This window comes from Magnolia sinica, chromosome 10 (genome assembly GCF_029962835.1).
Source record: "Magnolia sinica isolate HGM2019 chromosome 10, MsV1, whole genome shotgun sequence".
In the NCBI taxonomy this organism is placed as follows: domain Eukaryota; kingdom Viridiplantae; phylum Streptophyta; class Magnoliopsida; order Magnoliales; family Magnoliaceae; genus Magnolia; species Magnolia sinica.
The window spans coordinates 26,681,027-26,702,804 of NC_080582.1; the positions used below are offsets into that span (position 1 = coordinate 26,681,027).

General features: G+C 37.3%; 1 protein-coding gene across 1 annotated transcript in view; it reads left to right on the forward strand.

Moving 5' to 3' along the window:
- Positions 1-306: 306 nt before the first annotated feature.
- LOC131258209 (tropinone reductase homolog At5g06060-like) overlaps positions 307-21,778 on the forward strand; it is a 37,307-nt gene continuing 15,835 nt past the window's right edge. The window contains exons 1-4 of the mRNA XM_058259349.1: positions 307-392; positions 2,386-2,593; positions 21,325-21,541; positions 21,652-21,764. Of these exons, the coding sequence (XP_058115332.1) occupies positions 316-392; positions 2,386-2,593; positions 21,325-21,541; positions 21,652-21,764 (615 nt within the window). The 5' untranslated portion in view covers positions 307-315. The remainder of the gene's footprint in view (positions 393-2,385; positions 2,594-21,324; positions 21,542-21,651; positions 21,765-21,778) is intronic.

Genomic DNA, 21,778 nt, shown 5'->3' on the forward strand with positions numbered 1-21,778 from the left:
CCTTTCCTTCGTACGAACAGCTTCCAAGCATGCGATTGTGGACAAAGACGATCCACTACTCGCATTCAATCGAGAGGAGCTTAAAGTAGCCTCAATAGATATTCTTTTTGTATTCTTGTAGCTTCCCGTCAGCCACATGACCCATGAGGCCATAATAATGGACGGTCCAGATCATCTTACCATCCAGCCACATCATGAATGGACATGAACATGCAAAAGAGGAGTAGAGAAAACAATACGAGTGTATCTACTATAGCCAAGAACTTCTTTAAATATAGAGGGAGATGAGAAAGAAGACGTGTCATTGTGAGAGAGATGGACGAAGAAGCAAAGAAGCGATGGTCTCTCCAAGGAATGACTGCTCTCGTCACCGGTGGAACCAAAGGAATCGGGTCCCTTCCTTTTCTTTAGTTCCTTTACAATTATTTTGTGCTCTACCAGTGTAGTTTAGATCATGTGTGCATATCCACACTTGCGATCCATACAATTTCTTCAATCTAGACCGTCCAGATCATTGGCACCACAATCGATGGGGCATAGTCCAAAAATTACACTGACTACACCTTCAACATTTCCAACGAATTGGACGGTTTTTATACGCTGTCCATTGAACAGAATTGAGGACCATGTGATCAGTGCGAAATTTGGTCCATGCTTCGTGGACGTTGTGCTATTTATATGGCTATGATCGTCTGATTGCTGTAGATGGGTTTCTACACGTGCGTTTCGTTTCACACTTCAATCTGAGACCACCGCGCATCCTTTTGATTTAAGGTTATACACGTGTGGAAGATTAGGGGCATCCAAAAGCTGGGCCCAACCGCCCAAAATAGGCCGGGCCACCCATCAGGTGGGGCACAGTACAAATTGACAGCTACATCATGATTTTTTAGCCATACATTCGTTCCGTACACTGCGCCCCACCTAATGAGTGGACTTTTGTGACTTTGGCCCTTCTAATGTAAGAGGATTTGGCTGGGGTACCACACACCTGCTATATAGCTGCTGTAGGTACGTGTCGCTCGAAGACGAGCACTGAAGCTCCTCGAGGTCTGAGTTGTACGAACGGTTCAAAGGATATCAAAGTTACATGGCCCTACAGTGATGTATTTATTATATCTACACCGTTTATCTATTTTTAGAGATCATTTTAAAGCATTATCCAAAAAATGAATCATATCCAAAGATCATGTGGACCACACCATAAATAGCAGTGGAGATAATGATTTTCACCGTTAAAAAATTTTTAGGGCGCCCACCGTAATACTTATTTTACATCCAATCTGTCCGTAAGATCACAACGACCTGAATGAAGAGGAAAAACAAATTTCATATTGATCCAAAACTTCTGTGACCCCAAAAAGGGTTTCAATGGTAGATGTTTAATCCCCCACTAGTTTTTTTTTGTGTGGTCCACTTGATAGCTAGATCTGTTTTATTTTTCATATCAAGCCTTAAGACAAGCTCTCCAAATGGATGGACGGTTTGAATATAACACATACCTCATGATCAGGCCCCACGGAACTTGCTGATGTCAATACAACAGCTATATAGCTGGTGTGAGGTACCGAACCAATCCACTTCCCTCATGATCATGATCTTGCCAAGCTGTGAAACCTCCAGTTTTGAAGAGGATCCAGTACAATCACGAGTACCTATGTAACCGAGGGGTTCACGGAAACGGATTGGCCACTCCCCCTGCCTCCAGCCCGGTGGCTGATGGCCGGTGCTCTGTGACACCCACCATAATGTATGTGTTTCATCCATGCCGTTCATCCATTTTTACGTATCATTTTGGGGCTTTTTTCAAAAAATTAGATATAGATCTCAGCTGGACAACACCAGAGGAAAAAATAGTGATTGGATATACATCATTAAAATCCTACTTAGGCCTACTGTATTGTTTATTTGACATACAATCTGTTTAGTAGGTCATAGAGACCTAGATGAACGGAAAAAACAAAGATCAGTTTGATCCAAAACTTTTATGGCCCCAAAAGGTTTTTAATGATTGACATTCATTCAAAAAATGTTTCCTTTAATGTGGTCCACTTGAGATTGGGATATAAATCATTTTTGGTTTCATATAATAAAATGATCTAGAAAAATAGATGGACGGCATGGATGAAACACATACATCATTATGGGGCCACAGAGCACCGACCACCAGCCATTGGCTGGTTTCAAATCCGTTTTTATTTGACATACAATACATGGTTGTGAACATCTGATCGGTGCAAGTTTATTCTATGGCCTATCTATTTCTGGGAACAATAGATGAACAGTCTAGATTCATTACACGTGTGTCCCCATAAGCTTTCTCTTTTTAGCCTCTTTTATATAGAAAATAAATAAATTCTCACGTCCTGCTACGTATTCATTCAGGCATGCCACAGTGGAGGAGCTTTCTGCGTTCGGGGCTTCTGTACACACGTGTGCTCGCAACGAAGCCGAGCTCCAGCAATGCTTGCACGAATGGAGAGAATCGGGTTTCAACGTGAGTGGCTCTGTTTGCGATGTTTCCGTGCGAGAGGCACGTGAGAAGCTGATGGAGGAGGTGGCCACTCTCTTCCAGGGGAAGCTCAACATCTTTGTACGTATTCTGCAATCCTCTTTGACTGTTGGTAGCCGGACATTTGTGAGAATCACACAAGCCGTCCTGGCAAGTGTGTGACATCTGAGACACACATAAGGTGGTCATTATTACCGAAGATGATTTGTTGCGAAAAAGATAGCAAAGTCCCAAATCAGGCGTGACACTTTTATAAAGCAAGTCCTTACAACATTTCAATTGTTATATTGCAGGGATGGCTCACAAACGAGTATACTGGCCTGATTTTTGCACGTGGTTTTTTTTTTTTTTTTTTAACTCGGAGCCACTGTTGGTAATTATACAAATTTATATTATTTCTGTATAATGTGGAAATCGAAAATAAAATTAGCTTAAATAAGGACAGACTGAAGCACGTCTGGGACGCTGTCCTTAAAGCGTTATTTGCCCCTATTCAAGTGAATTGAGTATGCTGATAGGTTACAGGTAAACTACTTTTAGGATACGATGAGCCTGGTGTGGGTCTGCGTTCAGCAAACACGAAGGCCCACTAAATGGAACTCGGTTATACAATCTGGCAGAAATACAAAAGAAAAATCCCAAAGAGAGAGAGAGAGAGAGAGAGAGAGAGAGAGAGAGAAGAGTATTTGATCTAGACCACTGCACTGGTCAGTTCTTCAACCACTAGTTCAGTTAAATTGTTCTAGACCACACCGTTGGTCTGTTCTTCAAGCAAAGGGTTCAACCCTTGCTGTCTTGTTGGATTATAGGAGAAGAGTAGAAAGTTGTCTCAGTTTGTATGGGTTTGCTGGAGTGAGTTGAGAGATAGTTTGAAAACCCATCAAGACCCTCCTTTTATAAGCTATGGTGGCTGGGAGTTATAGTCCAGGGAAATAAATCACATGACCGTTTTCTGGCTGTTGGAGAAAACTAGCCGTTTTATGGCCGTTTTCTGACTGTTGTGCATGGGCCATTAAGCTGCTGCATGCTGACTGTTGTGAGACAGTAGCTAGCCGTTTTCTAGCTGTTGGGCTAGCCATGCAGTAGTTATAGCTGGACCCTTCACTAATGGCACAGCTGTTACAGATCTGCCACAACAGCTCTATTTCAGCTCTCTATATATACTGGAGGACTCTTATTCAGTCCTCTAGTCTCCCCTTCAGCCAGCCATCCGCCTTAACCACTTAGTCACACACGTCTCGCGAAAGTGCGCCACTATCGCCTCTACAACCACACTGCCTCACATGCCTACGCCCTCGCACCGTGCCCGTGCCCGTGCGTAAGCGTTCCAGTGCGTAGCACTGGAACACGCAAGGTCCATAGTCCTTGGACTAGGTAAGCAAATATTATAATACTCCACTGTTTTCATTTAAACCACAAAATCTTCTCTTCCCTTTCCCATGTGAGACTATTCTTAAAAACCCACAAAAAAGTATTTTTCAAACCTTTTTTATATATTATATTATTATTTTTATTTTAAAATATATATTTATAAAATCAATATTTTGTAACAACCATAGGATTCGGATTATGTAGAGTAGAACACATAATCAATTGTTTGTTCTATGTATACGTGGCAAAGCTCAGTGACCCACCATGTTGTATTTGTTTTAGCTAAGCCGTTCCTCTATTTTCCATATCATTTTAGGGCATGATCTCGAAAAATGAGGCAGATCCAAAATTAGGTGGACCATGTTGTGCGTAGCCATTATACATTATGTGTGAAAGTAATCTTAGAATGAATCAAACACACAACAAAGAAATAAAAATTTTAAGCAATCATGGAGAACATAAAGATTTTACATATAAAAACTCTTGAGGAAAAAAACCACGGCACCAAGCAACAACAAATCCACTATGAACATAAAGTTACAAAAGATGGACAACATACAAATTCGAAACCCTCACTTTTACGAGCGAATTCCATTTCAAAACCCTAGCTTTCTCTGGTACAACATGATTATCTATAATCCCATATTAACAAGTCCATATAACCCTTGTACATAATTAGAAATAAAACCGTGCACTTAGGTAAAAGTTGTACGAACTGTCAATCGAAATTGTCAATTGATCGACTCTAATCGATGACCTTTAATTGATCGATGACTCATATTCAATTGAATCGAACATGTCTAAAAGGGTCCACATAGCAAACTATTTTTTTTGAATTGTCTTGATCGATCAAGCCCTGATGTTCGATCAATCGAACAGGTCCAAAACTATCTAGAGACCAAATTGGAAAATTCAAAATTTTCTTAATCCTATTGAAGATGCTATCGATCGATTGAAATCCCTATTACTGCATCATATTGAAGGCACTATATCAATAATCTCCATCGTGGCTTCAATCATGCATCTGTACTATTCCAAGCCGCTATCACCATCTCTAAATTTCTTCACAACTGCATCACCAATTCATGTGATCACTCCGTCTTCATTCATCCTTTGCTAAGCCCAGATAAGTCGAGCAAAACCTGAACTTCTCTGTAGGAACTACTTTCGTAAGCATGTGCGCTAGAGTTTCACTAGTGTGATTCTTCTCAAGAGTAACACCGCCTTCCTCAAACATCAACCGGATAAAATGATGACGCACATTAATGTGTTTAGTCCGAGAGTGATACACTGAGTTCTTTGGCAAATTAATCATGCTTTCATTATCACAATGCACATACATTTCTTCATGATAAAGCCCCAACTCATTCATCATTCCGTTCAACCAAACCACTTCCTTGAATGCTTTGTCACTATCATATATTCTGTTTTGATTGTAGAAAGAATAAGTACAAATTTAAGCTTTGACATCTAATTGATCATTCCACCCGCTAACATAAATAAATAACTAGAATTTGACCTTCTACTGCTCACATTTCTAACATAATTCACATCCACATAGCCTACTAGTTTCTTCTCAAATTTTTCGAATGTTAAGACGTATTCCATTGTACCTCGTATGTAACAAAGTACCCATTTCACTACCTCCTAGTGTCATTTGCTAGGGTTTGACATGTATTTGCTTACAACATCCACCGCATGTTAAAATCTAGTTAGTATAGGCCATGGCGTACATAAGACTTCCAATTGCATTCAAATAGGGCACATGAGACATATTTTTTTCTTCATCTGACGTAGGGCATTGCACTGAAGAAAGCCGAAAGTTAGTAGTGTGGGGTGTGCTAACCGGTTTAGATTTATCAAGTCTGAACTTGATTAAAACCAGCTCAAGATACTCCTCCTGAGATAATCATAGCCTGCTCATTTTCTTGTCTCTGTTTAAGTCGATGACAAGAATCCTTTTCGAAACCTCTAGGTCTTTCATCTCGAATGTCTTGAATACCTTAGCCTCTAATATGTTCATTTCAGACATGTTATGGTTGATGATAAACATAACATCAACGTACAATACCAGAATGATGAATTTTCCATCACTCAGTAATATGAAGTACACACAATGATCGAACTCACTTCCTATAAACCGCTTGCTCAATATGAAATAAGTAAGTTTTTTGTATGATTACATAGGCGACTGTTTCAGGCCGTATAACAACCTATTTAACCTAGAAATCTTATTCTCTGCTCCCCGCACCTTGAACCCTTCAAGTTGCTTCATATAGATTTTCTCTTTTAGTTTCCTGTGTAGAAAAATTGTCTTCACATCTAACTATTCTAATTTCATATTATATTAGACAACCAACACCAATATAAATCTGATAGATAGTTTCTTGACCACGGCGTCGATATCTAACTGAATTCGATGCATTCTTTCTAAGCATAACCTTTCGTAACCAGTCTTTTCGTATACCTATCTAGTTTATTGCGAAAAATATACTTACACCAATCACTTTCCTTCCTACAAGTAGGTCCACCACCTCCCATAATTTATTCTTATAAAAAGAATCCATCTCATCGTACATCACTATCATCTACTTCCCAGCATCTCGGTCATCTAATGCTTCTTGGAAGGTAGAAGGATTATTCTCATCCGTAATGAGGGCAAACACAATATTTGAGTCACCCGAGTATCTCAACGGTAACATGCAATTTCTCTTTAGATTTCTCCTGATAGGTGGTGGCTTTACCTCTTCGTGTACCTCTTCTTGTGACTCAACTTCCTTGACTATTTCACATCTATTTGTTTTCACATCAACATTTGAATTTTCAATTTTCCTGTGGTCATCCTTTCAATGCAATGAACCTTCATTGAATTTGACATCACAACTAAGTATGATTTTACACGAAACCCGGTCGTATAGTTTCTACCCTTTCACTCCATAACCATAGCTAATAAAGGTATACTTTTTAGCCATTTAGTTTAATTTATCTCTCTTAACTGACGGTACATGAGTGTAAGCATCACAATAAAAAATCTACAGTCCCAAGTAGTGAACTTCCTGACCACTCTATACATCTTATAGAATTTTGTAATCAATCAGTGTAGATGGGGAACAATTCACTAAATAGAAAGTTGTGTTAATGGCCTTAGCCCATCTCTCATTACCTAACCCAATGTTACTTAGCATACTCCAAACCTTTTCTAAAAGGGTCAAATTCATACGCTCCGCCACATCATTTTTCTCTGATATATGCCTAACTGTATTATACCTCACGATCCCATCATTCTTAATAAATTGATTAAATTCTTTAAAAGTAAACTCTCCGCCGTTATTGGTCCTAGAAATTTTAGTTTTCGCCTTGACTATTTTTCAACTATAACCTTCCACAACTTGTAAGTGGCCAACACATCAGATTTATTTTTCATGAAATAAACCCACAACTTTTTAGTGTAGTCATCAATGAATGTTATATAGAATGGCGACCATCATTTAGAAACAATGGGTGACGATCCCCATACATCAGAATGCACATAATTAAATTGTTATTTACTAATAAACTTATCAATTTTAAATGAAAATCTTAATTGTTTACTGTAATGCAATGCTCACATATATCTAAATCAAAATTTTAAAATGCAAGAGTTAAACCACGATCGAGTAGTACCTTCATATAATGCTCACTTATGTGGCCTAGGCGCATATGTTACGCACGTGCATAGTGGATTCCGCTACAAACTCTATAGTTCCACCTGATATCATGCTCCTGAGCAACCTGTAAAGGTTTTCGCTTCTCTGTGCCTTCATAACAATGAATTTTCCTTTTGAAACTTTTAGGATACCATACCCGGCAAATTTGTATCCGAGTACCTCAAGAGCTCTTAAAAATATCGGATTCTTCTTTAGGTCTGGAACATGCCTCACATTGATCAGAGTAGACTTTATCTCATCAAACATTTTGATGCATGCCAAACCAATCCCAATCATCTTATAGGCATGTTCATTTTCCATAAGAATCAGGTCACCATCATACTCATTGTACGTAGCGAACCAACTCCGATGCGGACACATGTGATACAATGCCCCCGTGTGCAAAATCGACTCGTTATACAAGTACCCAACCTTAGACACAGGCTGTCATGCCTCACACTTCAGATACAGAGTGTACACCCTCCGACCTGAGTTACGATCCATGACAAGTAGACCAAGTGTACATAAATCCAAACATCAAACAATTACCAAAAGGTGTAATTTAATGCATTTTATGTTCTCACCACATTCACACCCATTCATCACTACAATTACTTGTCTTTTTCTGATACTCATTCCATCACATCCACAATCACAAAAGAAAACTTCAAGATCAAATTATGTCCACCCATTTGGGACTTTATCTAATTGGAATATTAAACACTGATTTAACCAAAACCATAACTATGAACAATGTAATGTTAATTCTAACACCAATAACTAAAATAATAGAAATAAACTCCTATCAATTATTTACATGAACAAGTTATTTATCTAGTGCGGCAAGTTCATCTTCTGCCAAATATGACCATTGGTCCTGAGTCTCATCAGCTAACCTAGCCTTATTCTCCAGTACTTGATTTGGTTTTCCTTCTTCGTTCATCTTTGTACGGTTGTCAATCCACAACGTTAGTTGGCCAGGCTAGTGAGTGAACCCAGCATGGTTCATACATAGTACAATATAAGGTAACACAAGCAAAATGAAATAGTATGTATGCAGCTTGAGTATGGATACATAGATGTCATGAGATGCATGTCAAGTGGGATGATCATCCACTTTCCTAAGTGAATATCCATCAACTAAAATGTTTACCAATTAGACATCTATCGCAGGTAGGCATGACAATCACACATCTACTCTGTGAGTAGGCTTCCACTATCGTGGTTATCTGACAATGAATCTACCAGGAGTAACCATCCAGGGAGATCCCCCAGGAATCTAGGCATGAGGTGTGTATGAAGTCATCTAGAGAGTGCATCTAGGAATCAGCACGGGAAAGCTATGGATGCATGTAATGCATGATCAATGTCTATGATTGTTATGTGTGACAAATATATACATCTCTCTAAGAGGGAACAATGAATTCATAATATTAATATTTTGCATATCCACATATTTAATATACATTAGTAATTGTTCAAACATAAATCATACAAAAAGGATCATGATAACACAACAACACAATAATTATATTAGTCGTGGCAAATATAACAATAATCACAATTATAGCAATCACATCATCTATCTTAACCATATAGGTATGAGACACATTGGGATTCACTCACTTATTCGTGGTGGAGTAAAATCCGTCGAATAGTCAAGCGCATTGGAATCTAAACTCTGAATCCATATTAAGATGATTTAACATATTACAATTCAATTAAAATATTCCATCAAGTGGGGTCCACCTTTAATTAAACTAGGAAGACTCATCATTACTTCTTTAAATTAATTTTAAAAACCAACAAGAGTCTGTAGATCAATATAGTCAATTGATCATGACAGATCGATGGCCTTCGATCAATCTCCCGATTGATCGACTATAGATCGATGAAATTTGAAATTTAATGTCTCAAGTTTCTAGACAAATTTGATTACCTTCGAATCAATTGAACATGTCTATCGCTCGATCAAAACAGGTCAGATTTAATTCTATTTAGTTGCTGGACAGTTTTGGTCATTCTCGATCGTTACCCTTGATCGAACGAGATAACTTAAAGAGACCCTTGATCGATCGAACTTGGACTTCGATCAATCAAACCACAATATAAATTTTTGACTTTGGTTCCTGGACAAGAATTGGCACATTCGATCGATCGAACACTAACTTCAATCGATCGACCGAAGTTGGATAGGTTATGTTACACAATGTATTTTTTTCAAAAATTTTAGGGTTTCTCCTCTACTTTATTACCTTTTAAGAAATCAATTGCTTGGATTGGGTCTAACACATCTAATGGTTTTGTCATTGTCAAATTTGGAATAAGTAAAAGAGCACTCAGATCTGAAATGTCTGAAAAATCTATAATCATTATTTAAAAACTATTTTATAATAGCATTGTTTAACATTGTCCAACCTACTCGTAGATTGTTGTGGAAAATCCCTCAGTTGAATCACCCTAGGATTCAAGGTCCTTTCGCGATTCAACTTTAAGATCCTTTGATTCGAATATTCCTGGACTAATACGGTTGGATTTCTTAAAGTTGATCTCCCATAATACAGAATCTCATGTAAAAAGTCATTCTCTTTCCTTCAAAACTTATCCATATATCAAAACGATGGACGTAAGGTTAATCCACCATGTTCATTGGTTAGATCTACTATTTTTTTTTAGATAGAGTTTTAAAAAATTACAAGAGAATCAGTGGAAACTGACTGGCAGAGGCTTCTCTTTTGTTAGGCTTCTCTTTCTCTCTCTTGGCTTTACATAACTTTAGGATTTTTTGCCGAAAATTCCTATGGTCATTCCCTTTAAATAGTGAAACAGCGTTGGATTTAGAAGATTCCACCAGGGTTTTGTGGAATTTGGAAAAAATAAAACTCCCATGTTGTTAGGATCGATCCCCTTAATTATCTTTTCACAGAGTACCCACACCAACTAGCTAAGTGCTTGGTTTTGTTAATAACCACAAAATTAAATTATCAATTTCTTACTTCGTTCTTATAAGGCTAAAAAAATTAGGGTACTTACATTATATCCCTTTAAAAAAAAAAAATCATCGTCAAAATTTATCTGATCTAATCGCAAAATAGTTTGGGATATTTTTCTTATATCTTGGCTTCTCACTCCCATAATGCTTCATTAGTTTCATGATGAATCTATAGTACGTTAACTAGTGGCACGATCTTAATCTGCAAAACATGCTCATTTCGGTTTAGGATGCGAATCAGTTTCTCGATGTAGGTCATATCTTCATGAAACTTGAGGTCTTGCTAGTTGATGACGTGCGAAGCATCTCTTTCATACTTCTGTAGCATCGATATGTGGAATACACTGTGCACACTAGCTAGCTGAGGTGGTAATGTGAGGCGATAAGTCAGAACTTCTATTCGGTCCCTAATCTCAAATGGTACTATAAATCGAGGAGTCGGGTTCCCTTTAGTTCCAAAACGTATTTATCCATTCATCAGTGAGTCCTTCAAGAACACATGGTCTGCAACCAAGATCTCAAAATTACACATTCGATTATGTACATAACTCTTCTGCCTACTCTAGGTAGCCAACAATCACCTTCTAATAATTTATACCTTCTTTGTGGCCTCTTGAACGATATTAGGTCCAACTAATCCTTTCTCTCCTACTTCAATCCAATAATTCGATGCACAAAATGGACACCCATAAAGTGCTTCACAAGGATCCATTCCAATATTGGCCTTATAACTGTTATTATATGCGAACTCTGCAAAATAAAGATTATCATCCAAACTTCCCGTAAAATCTAAGGCACAAGCTCACAAAAGGTCTTGATCAAGTATCTACTTTACACATTCTGTCCGCCCATTTGACCGCGGATGATATGTCACATTGTAGTCTAATGTAGTGTCCGTAGCTTCCTACAAACTCATCCAAAAGTGTGAAGTAAAACATGGCTCACGATCCGATATGATATAACTAGACACTCCATGCAATTGTACAACTTTCTTGATGTATAGCTTGGTAAGCACGTCCATAAAATAATTAACATAGATTGGGATAAAATGTGCTAACTTCCTCAGTCGATCTATTATAACCGATACCGAATCATGCTTCTTTTGAGTCTGCGGGAGTCCAACTATAAAATCTATCAAAATACAGTCTCATTTCTATTCATGTAACTTCGGAGGTTATAAAAGATCAGAGGGGTTTTGATGATCAGTCTTCACTTACTGATAAGTAAAACATCGGGACACATATCTCCCTCATCATATTCGACCACCAGAATGACTGGTTCATACCCTGATACATCTTAGTTCCACAGAGATGAATTATAAACTTTGATCGGTGTGCTTCCTTAGAATTTCTTCTCGTAGTTCCTGAATATCTGGCACATACAGACGATCCCGATATCGGATACGTTTATCCTCCCAAACCTTCCATTTGGATTTATCCTTATCCTACTATTTAGCCATCATATTCGTTACGCATTCATCATTTTCTTGAGCGTTTATGATTCTCTCCTTTAAAGTCTGCTTAATCATTATATTGTCGAGATGAATATATTGTTTCTGAAATTGTAACTTCACTTTAAACTCTTTCATGAAGTCCAACATTTTCCATTCTCGAATCATTAACCTGGCTATACTTTGATACATATATTGCTTCATGCTTAGAGCATCTGCCATCAAATTCACCTTGCTAGGATGATATGATAGTTTGAATTCACAATATTTTAAGAATTCCATACATCTTCTCTGCCTCATGTTGAAGTCCTTCTGCGAGAATAAATATCGGAGGCTCTTATGATCGGAAAACAGATCAAATTGCTCACCATATAAATAGTGTCCCTAAATCTTCATAGTAAAAAAAATTATAGTTGCTGACTCCATATCATGTGTCGGGTAGTTAAACTCATGATTCTTCAATTGTTGCGACGCATATGCTACTACCTTATCTTCCTACATCGGTACACAACCGAATCTTAAAATCAATGCATCCTATATATAATGAATTCACTCCTTCTCAAGGAAGGGTACGAACAGGCGTTGAGGTTAACAATTTCTTCACCTCTATGAACGCTTCTTCACACACTTATCCGTCCAGGTGAACGACACGCCTTACGAGTGAAGCTTTCAATGGGCTCAAAATTTTTGAAAAATCCATAATAAACCTTATGTAGTATATGACAAGCTCGAGGAAACTCCTGATATCTGAGACAACCATGGGTTGTTCCCACTGGATTACCGCTTCAACCTTTATCAGATCCGTTGTAACTCCATATTTGGTAATATGTGCCTGAGAAATTTCACTCTTCTTCCAAAACTCGCATTTTGAGAATTTAACGTACAATTAATTTTCTTTCAGGGTCTGTAGCGTTGTTCATAAGTGCTCCTCGTGATCTTTACTAGTCTTAGAATAGATTAATATATCATTGTTAATCACGATTACAAAATAATCCAAATATGGTTGGAATACCATATTAATCAGATCCATGAACACGGCTAGGGTATTGGTCCAGCTAAATGGCATAACCAAGAATTCATACTACCCATAGCCCATCCTAAAATCCGTCTTATAAATATCTTCTTCCTTGATCCACAACTGGTGATATCTTAACCTCAAATCAATCTTAGAAAAGTAGCAATCTCCCTTTAATTCATTAAATAAATCATCAATACGCATGATTGGGTATCTATTCTTGATCATTACTTCATTCAACAGATGACAATCTATGCATAATTGCATGCTTCAATGCTTCTTCTTCAAAAATAACACAAGTGCTCCCCACGGTGATGTGCATGGTCTAATGAATCCTTAAGTCTTCAGTTCTTCTAATAGCTTCTTGAGCTCCTACAGTTCCATCGATGGCATATGACATGACTGCATTGATATATGTGTGGATCCTGTTATGAAATTAATACTGAAATCAACTTACCTCCTTTGTGGCAACCCATGTATATCTTGAAAAACCTCTAGATACTTATTTACAATTGAAATCTATTTTAGCATCAACTCTTGTGATTTTTCATCCTTTAACACTATAATGTGTTCTACTCTTTCACCCTTTTACCGTCCTCGAATTTGAAAAGACTCGCCCCTTGGAATAGAGAAAGTTACTGTCTTGGAGTGATAGTCAATCTTAGCATGAAAGAAAGTACGTCAATCTATCCATATGATAACATCATACCCCTTCATATCCATCATTACTAAGTCTATTGGTATCGAGATACCCTCAATACTAATTTCAGAGGATTTACATATTTTGTCTAAAGTGATGGTTTTCCCCACAGATGATTCTAAGGAAATTAGTTTGATAAGAACTATAGTTTGCATGCTTAACCGTTCAATTATCGCAATTGGACCAAATGATAACGAAGCTCCAGAATTAAACAAGATTGTAATGGGATGATCGAGCATAATAATTGTACCTTCAATGACATTATTATCCATTTTTGGTTCTTCAGTTGATGTGACGTTGCAAACTTTGGCTTGCATTGGCTTTTGTCTGAACAATTGCTCTCCTTGAGAATTTGCAGGTCGTGATGATTATTGGGGTCGATTCTGTTAATTTTGAGACAATCGAGGAGGTGTAGAATATAATGTCTAAGAATGTGAGTACGATGGTCTAGGTGACTAGATAGACTACTGACTCGGTGCTTGAGATGATAGTTGTGATGATGACTGCTAAAGTGGTGGCAACCGCCCAATGTCTCTAAGTCAAATCGTACAAAAATATGCCTTATACCCGTACTTTCCATAATACATGCAATTTGCAACAAACTGTCGCTCCCGATGATTCGATGCCAAGGTTAGGGCCTTACTCCACTACCTCTTTTTTTACGATTGCTGTTAAGTGGGTGCAATCCTGCTCTAATGTTCTCTTGATTGCATACGAGTTCGTTCATAGTCTCTTTCAGTTCATAGGGCCTTGTCGATGGTTTTGTACTATTTCTTGATGTTCACACAACAAAAAAGAGTTCTGATATTCTGGTGGAAGCCTTCTTCAAACTTTTGAATTTTTCCTATCTTCTACCACCTCATATTGGGATAACTCGGTGAACTTCGCCTCATATTGTGCTACTGTCATGGCCCATTTCTCCAAGTTTGAAAACTTTGTCATCTTCTAAAAATGATAGACCTTAAGAAAATACTTCTCATGAAACCTACTGTTGAACTCGCTCCAAGTCCACACATGTGCTATTGTGACCATTCTCTTTGCTGATCTCCGTCATATATTCACCTCTCCCTGTAGTACGAATGTCACCATCCTGACCATTTGGTTATCTAGGCAGTCCATTTCTTCTTGAATCTTCTTAACTTATGTCAGTTAGTCTTCTTCTATAGTCGAATCTGAAGCGCCCTTGAACACTAGTGGTCATAATTTCCTGAATTTCTCCAATAGGTCCACTCCACCTGATTGTCTGTGTCTCACAAAGGCTGGATTCTACTGGCCCTAAGGTGCTTGACCCATATTTAATGTCATGTTCAATTGGGGTTGCAAATTGATCTTGTTGACCGTGGCTACCATTTAAGTCACTAATCTCATGGCTAGGAACTATAGATCCAATGAATTGAGTGCACATAGCAGTCAGTGATAAGGTAAGTTTGGCATTAGGCCCGACACTAAATAAACTCCTTACTGGAGGGGTAGGATTTTCTATCTCCTCTCATTCTTCACCATCCTCATCTCGTTCGCTATCCGCTGTTTTAGCTTCTACTAGAATGTTTGGGTCTATTGTCAGTTCGCGAGGGACATTAATGTTGGTCGATGGAATCATATCGCGCGAACTATGCATCTTCTTTGGGTCATCGTGTCCTATAAAAGAATTAAAGTTTAGTATAGGAACAATCCTTACTGTCCATCTTTGTATAGTTGAGTATTGTGGATAAAAACATTTGGATTTCATTTATCAAATCATATACATTAGGACATAATCTACAAGTTCCTCTAGTTTAACAAAAGCATGGCTCTAATACCATTATGTCACACCTCACACTTCGAATACAGAGTGTGCATCCTCCGACCCGAGTTACGGTCTATGACTTGTACACCAAGTGCACATAAATCCAAACATCTAAGATTATTAAGAGGTGCAATTTAATGCATTTTATGTTCTCACCACATTTACACTAATTCATCACCATAATTACGTCTTCTACTGATACTCATTCCATGCATGCATAATCACAAAATAAAACTCTAAAATCAAGCTATCTCCACCCATTTTGGACTTTATTTAACTGGAATATCAAATAGTATTTCTATTAAAACCATAACTGTGAACAATGTAATGCCAATTATAACATCAGTAACTAAAAGAATAGAAATAAACTCCTAACAATTATTTACACTAGTGCGACAAGTTCATCTTGTGCCGAATATGACCATTGATCCTAAGTCTCATCAACTAACCCAACCTCATTCTTCGGTACTAAATTTGGTTTTCCTGCGTTGTTCAAATCTGTATAGTTGTCAATCCACAACGTTATCTAGTCAGGTTAGTAAGTGAAGTCATCATGGTTCATACATAACACAATAAAAGGTAGCACAAGAAAAATAAAATAGTATGTATGTTGCTTGAGTATGGATGCAAATATGTTATTAGATGCATGTCAAATGGGATGATCGTCTACTTGCTTGGGTTGGATATCCATCAACCTGAATTTGTACCTGTCAGACATCTACCATAGGTAGGCATGGGCAATTACACATCTACTCTATGAGTAGGCTTCGACTATCGTCGGCATCTGACAACGAATCTATTAGGAGCAACCATCCAGGGAAATTCCCTATGAACCCAAGCATGAGGTGTGCATGCAATCTTCTAGAGAGTGCATATAGGAATTAATGCAAGAATGCATTAGATGCATGTAATGCATACTCAATGCCTATAATTTGTCATGTGTGATCAACATATATATCTCTATGAGAGGTAAGAATGAATTCATGATACTAATATTTTTCATATCCACATATTCAATATACATTAGTAATAATTCAGAACATGAATCATACAACAAGGATCATAATAACAGAACAACAATATAATTATATCAGTTGTGGCAAATATAACAATCATCACAATCATAGCAATCACATCATCTATCTTAATCGTACAGGTATGGAAAAAGTTGGGATTCACTCGCTTATTCATGGAAAAATTGAATCTATCGAATAGTCGTATGCTTTAAAATCTAAACTCCGAATCCCTATTAAGATAATTTGACATATTACAATTCAATTAAACTATCTCATAAAGTGGGATCCACCTTTGATTAAACTAGGATGAACAGTTATTACTTCTTTAAATTAATTTTGAAAACTAATAGGAATCAATCGATTAATCAAGCCATCTCGATGACCTTCAATTGATCTATCGATTGATTGACTATAGATTGATGAAATTCAGACTTTAACGTCTCAAGTTTCTGGAAAAATTTGATCACCTTCAATCAATCGAACATGTTCGTCGCTTGATCGAAACAGGTCGGAATTAATTCTATTTAGTTACTAGACAATTTTGGTCATTCTCGATCATCACCCTCAATTAATCGAGATAGGTCGAGGATACCCTTGATTAATCGAACTTGGACTTCAATTAAACTGACCACAATACAATTTTTTGACTTTGGTTGCTAGATAAAAATTGACACATTTGATCGATCAAGCATTAACTTCATTCAATCAACTGAAGTCGGATAGGTTCTTTTACACAATCCATTTTTTTGAAAATTTTAGGATTTCTCATCTATTTTCTTAACTTTTAAGAATTCAATTGATTCTTAGATTGGGTCTAACCCATCTAATGGTTTTCTCATTGTCAAATTTTGGAATAACCAAAGGATAACTTGGATCTGAAATATCCAGAAATCTATAATCATTGGTTAAAAACTATTTTACAACATTGTCTAACATCATCCAGCCTACTTGTAGATCACTGTGAAAAATTCCTATGTCAGATCACCCTAGGATTCAAGGTCTAACATTATTTAGCTTCATGATCATTCGATTCGAACCTTCCTAGATTGAAATGACTAATTTCTCAAAGCCGAACTCCCTTAATATAGAATCTCACATAAAAAGTTGTTCACTTTCCTTTAAAACTTCTCCATAGATCAAATTGATTAACGTAGGGTTAATCTACCATATTCATTGATTAGATATAGGATTTTTTAGATAGAAAATTTTGAAAAATTACAAGAAAAATAAGTAGAAACTTACTAGCGGAGACTTCTCTTTCGCAGGGCTTCTCTTTCTCTCTCTCGCGGCTGCTCTTAGCTTGAGGGTTTTCTGCAGGAAATTCCTACGGTCCTTCCCTTTAACTAAAGAAAGAGACATGGACTAGAAAATTCCACTAAGATTTTGTGGAATTTGAAAAAAATAAAACTCCTATGGTGTTAGGAATTGACCCCCTAACCTATCCTTCCACTAAAAATACCCTTATCGACTAGGCCAAGTACTTAGTTTTATTAATAACTACAAATTTACATTATTAATTTGGTTAGTCTAGCTCTTATAAGTCTAAAAACAATCAATATAAGTCTAAAAAAATCAAGGTCGTTACACAAAAAATACGTCATGACCATTCGTGCCTTCACTAGATTCTACTGAATTAGCCTCATTCAACGAATTATCTGAATTTTCATCCTTTTGGGTTTTGGGACTTGTAAAATTTTTCTTCATGTCTCGTCCGACCACAATTCTAACACTTGAACTCTCCTTTGCCCTGTGACTTGGACCTCTATTGTGACTTACCATTCTCTCATTCAGACGATATTCCCCTTGCAACCAGTGCCCTCGTAGAAGTACATTTTCCATTATTATTCCTTCTCTACTGCTTCAACTAAAGGGCAGAGATAACAATATCCAAGTCTAAGGTATCGCTACTATGGAACAAAATATCCACCAGATTCTCATAGGAATCTGAAAGGGATATCAACAACATTAGCGCTTTATCTTCTTCATCAATCTTCACCTCCACATTTGTCAATTTGTAAATTAGTTTGTTAAAGGTGTTGATGTATTAGAGAGATCCAAAATTTCTACCATCTTCAGAGTGTACAATTGTCTCTTCATATATAGGTGATTAGAAAGAGACTTCGTCATATAGAGGCTCTCTAACCTCGCCCATAGGCCCATGGTTGTCATCTCATTAATAAAATTATAGATGACTTTTTCGGCCAAGCACAATTGAATAACGCTAATTGCCCTCTAATTAAGTTCATCCCAATCCTCTTCTTTCATCGATTTAAGACATTTCGTTTTACCGAGGAGTGCCTTCGACACTCTTTACTAAATTAGGAGGGCTTTCACCTTCGACTTTCATAATCGAAGTTGTTTCTGCCTTTAAACTTCTCCATCTCGAACTTCATGTTTGATCCCTTCGATCCTATGTCTTATATTCAATCTAAATAACCCAACATAAAATCTTACCATTTGTTGTACGTAGCCGCCACACGTTAGGCATAAAAGCAACCTTGGAATGAATCAAACACGCAACAAAAAGATGAAAATTTTGAACAATCACAGAAACACATGGACATTTTATATGAAAAAACCTTTGTGGGAAAAAACCACGGCACCAGGTGATAATGAATTTACTATGAACAAAAAGTTACAAGAGATTGACAACTTACCAATTTAAAACCCTCGCTTTTATGAGAAAATTCCCTTTCAAAACTCGTGCTCTCTCTCTCTCTAGCACAATATGATTCTCTCTAATCTTATATTAATAAGGCTATGTATAACTGTCTTACATAATTAGAAGCAAAACTGTGCACTTACGCAGAAGTTATGAGAATCATCAATTGAAATTGTCGATTGATCGATTTTGATCGATGAGTCGATGGCCCATGTTCAATCAAATCAAACATGTACAAAAGGGACCAGAGAGTAAACTATTTTTTCCTAATTATCTTAATCGATCGAGCCTTGATGTTTGATCTATCGAAAAGATCCAAAAACTATCTAAAAACCAAACTGAGAAAATTGAGATTTTCTTGATTCGATTGAAGCTGCTGTCGATTGATGGAAATCCATCAATTACTGCATCAGATTGAAGGCATTGTATCAATAGACCACACCACATGAAACAGGTACAAAATAGATGGATGGCGGGCGTGGATAAAATACATACATCATGGTGGGGCCACAAAGCTTTGCCACATATTCATGGTACTGAGGATGATGCCGTGTTCTACGCCACACAATCCGAGTGCCCTTTAGATATTGGTCTGAAATAGGGGTGGTAATGGACCGAGTTTTGGCCGAGACAGCTTAACTAATGTCGAACCAACATTTAAGACCAGAGGTCCAAGCCTGGTTCAAGCCCAATTGGGTCTACCACATAGGGCCCATTCCTAAGCCCAAAGAAGGTGGTAGGATGCGGGGTAACCTGAACTGACCTAGGCCAAAAAATTTGCAGAGTCCCCATTTCCTACTGGAATGTTCATAATATGTCCATTGATTAAGTGGGCCGCATATGCACAAAAATAGATAACTTAGAGGAACACCAGCATACATTCAAAGTGCATGGATTGTCTAATGGAGAATTGACATTCATTTTCATGAAATATAACATGTACATGTAAAGTCAGGTAGGGTTGTTCTAGCCGTGCCTGGTTGGGATAAAATGACTTGAGCCCAAGTTTGAGTGAAAATTTGATATGTAATGCAAGGTCCTTGCCTAACCATTCTCCTTGCTAGTAGGTACCCAGCCCATTAACATCCTTAGTCATTACTTTTTCCACTTTTCACGTACACTGCATGTAGAGATGCAAGAGGCAATACATGGTGGACGCTTTGGAGATCTTGGCCATGCATCAGGCCATGAGCGAACCCATGTTGAAAACTCAAGTTGGTCTTTTCATCAGGCTGGCCACAATTGTGTGAGGAGAATGATCAGTTTGAGAAAAATGACCAACAGTCCATATTTGATCTCTCTTAATTAGTTTACTAAATTCAAATATTGTATATAAGACTTTCAATTTTTCTTTAGAGGTCATTTGACAGTTTGGCATTTAGGCTTTTAGGGCTTGGAATTCAGATCCACACTAAAATATTATATTTAGCAGTTTGGACTTTTGGCGTTTGAAATTCCAATAAAGCCAACGATTCAATTCCTTTCTGAAACCCGAAGATTGAAAATCCTCTCTCACGATCATTTTTTTTTTTTTTTGTAAAAATGACTCTTTCTCACACCTGTCAGCATCTCTTGTTGTCTCTGCCACCCAACAAGCTTGCTAAGCACGTATAACTCCCATAAATAGACTCTTTGAGAAATGCCACTTGTACATGCTTGGCCCACCAAGGATCATATAAGTGGGCCCCATAGTGGCCCAATCCAACATAGCTTTTAGTCCCGAGTTTCTCTTTTAACTCTAAGCTAATCTGATGCTTGATCAGTCTCTCTCAAAACCATTGCCGCCCGATCCTCTTTTAGCTCTAATCTCTTCTACTGCCATCACAACTGTCCCCTAAGCTCAAGTCCAAAGTTTCCTCCATTGCGTCTTAAAAATCTAGGTTGCTAAACACATTTCTAGATTCCACAGATTCAAAATTCATGTTGCCAAACACAACAGACAAAATGAAAATCTCAGGGATTCCAAGTCCTAGATTTATATTCTTAAATAAAAATCTAAATCAAAGCTGTCAACCCTTATGATATTTTATTCCAACATAATTCAGTATATTCCATTGATAGAATTTTCATCAACATAATTCAGTTTTTCACATTAAATTAATAAAAAGATTAACATTTGGTTTCACAATTCTAGATAAACAATGTTGGGACGGAGATAGGTAAACCAACAATATCAGTCACAGCCGGAGACTTTGCATTGGTGATGACCACCAATTTCGAATCTGCATACCATTTGAGCCAACTTGCATATCCTCTTTTAAAAGAATCAGGACAAGGAAACATTGTATTTATCTCATCAGTTGCTGGTTTATTATCGTTTGGCGGTGGAAGTGTTTATTCAGCAACTAAAGGTAACTAGACATTTTCATTAATTATTATTTTATTACAAAGCTAAATGTTAGGGAACTTGATTAGATGACTGAAAATTTTCTAATGTCTTTTTTTTTCCCCCCTCTTTCAGGAGCATTGAATCAACTTACCAAAAATTTAGCATGTGAGTGGGCAAAAGACAATATAAGGACTAATTTTGTGGCACCATGGATTATAAAGACTACAATGCCAGCTCTTACTCAAGTAAGCCTCTCCCC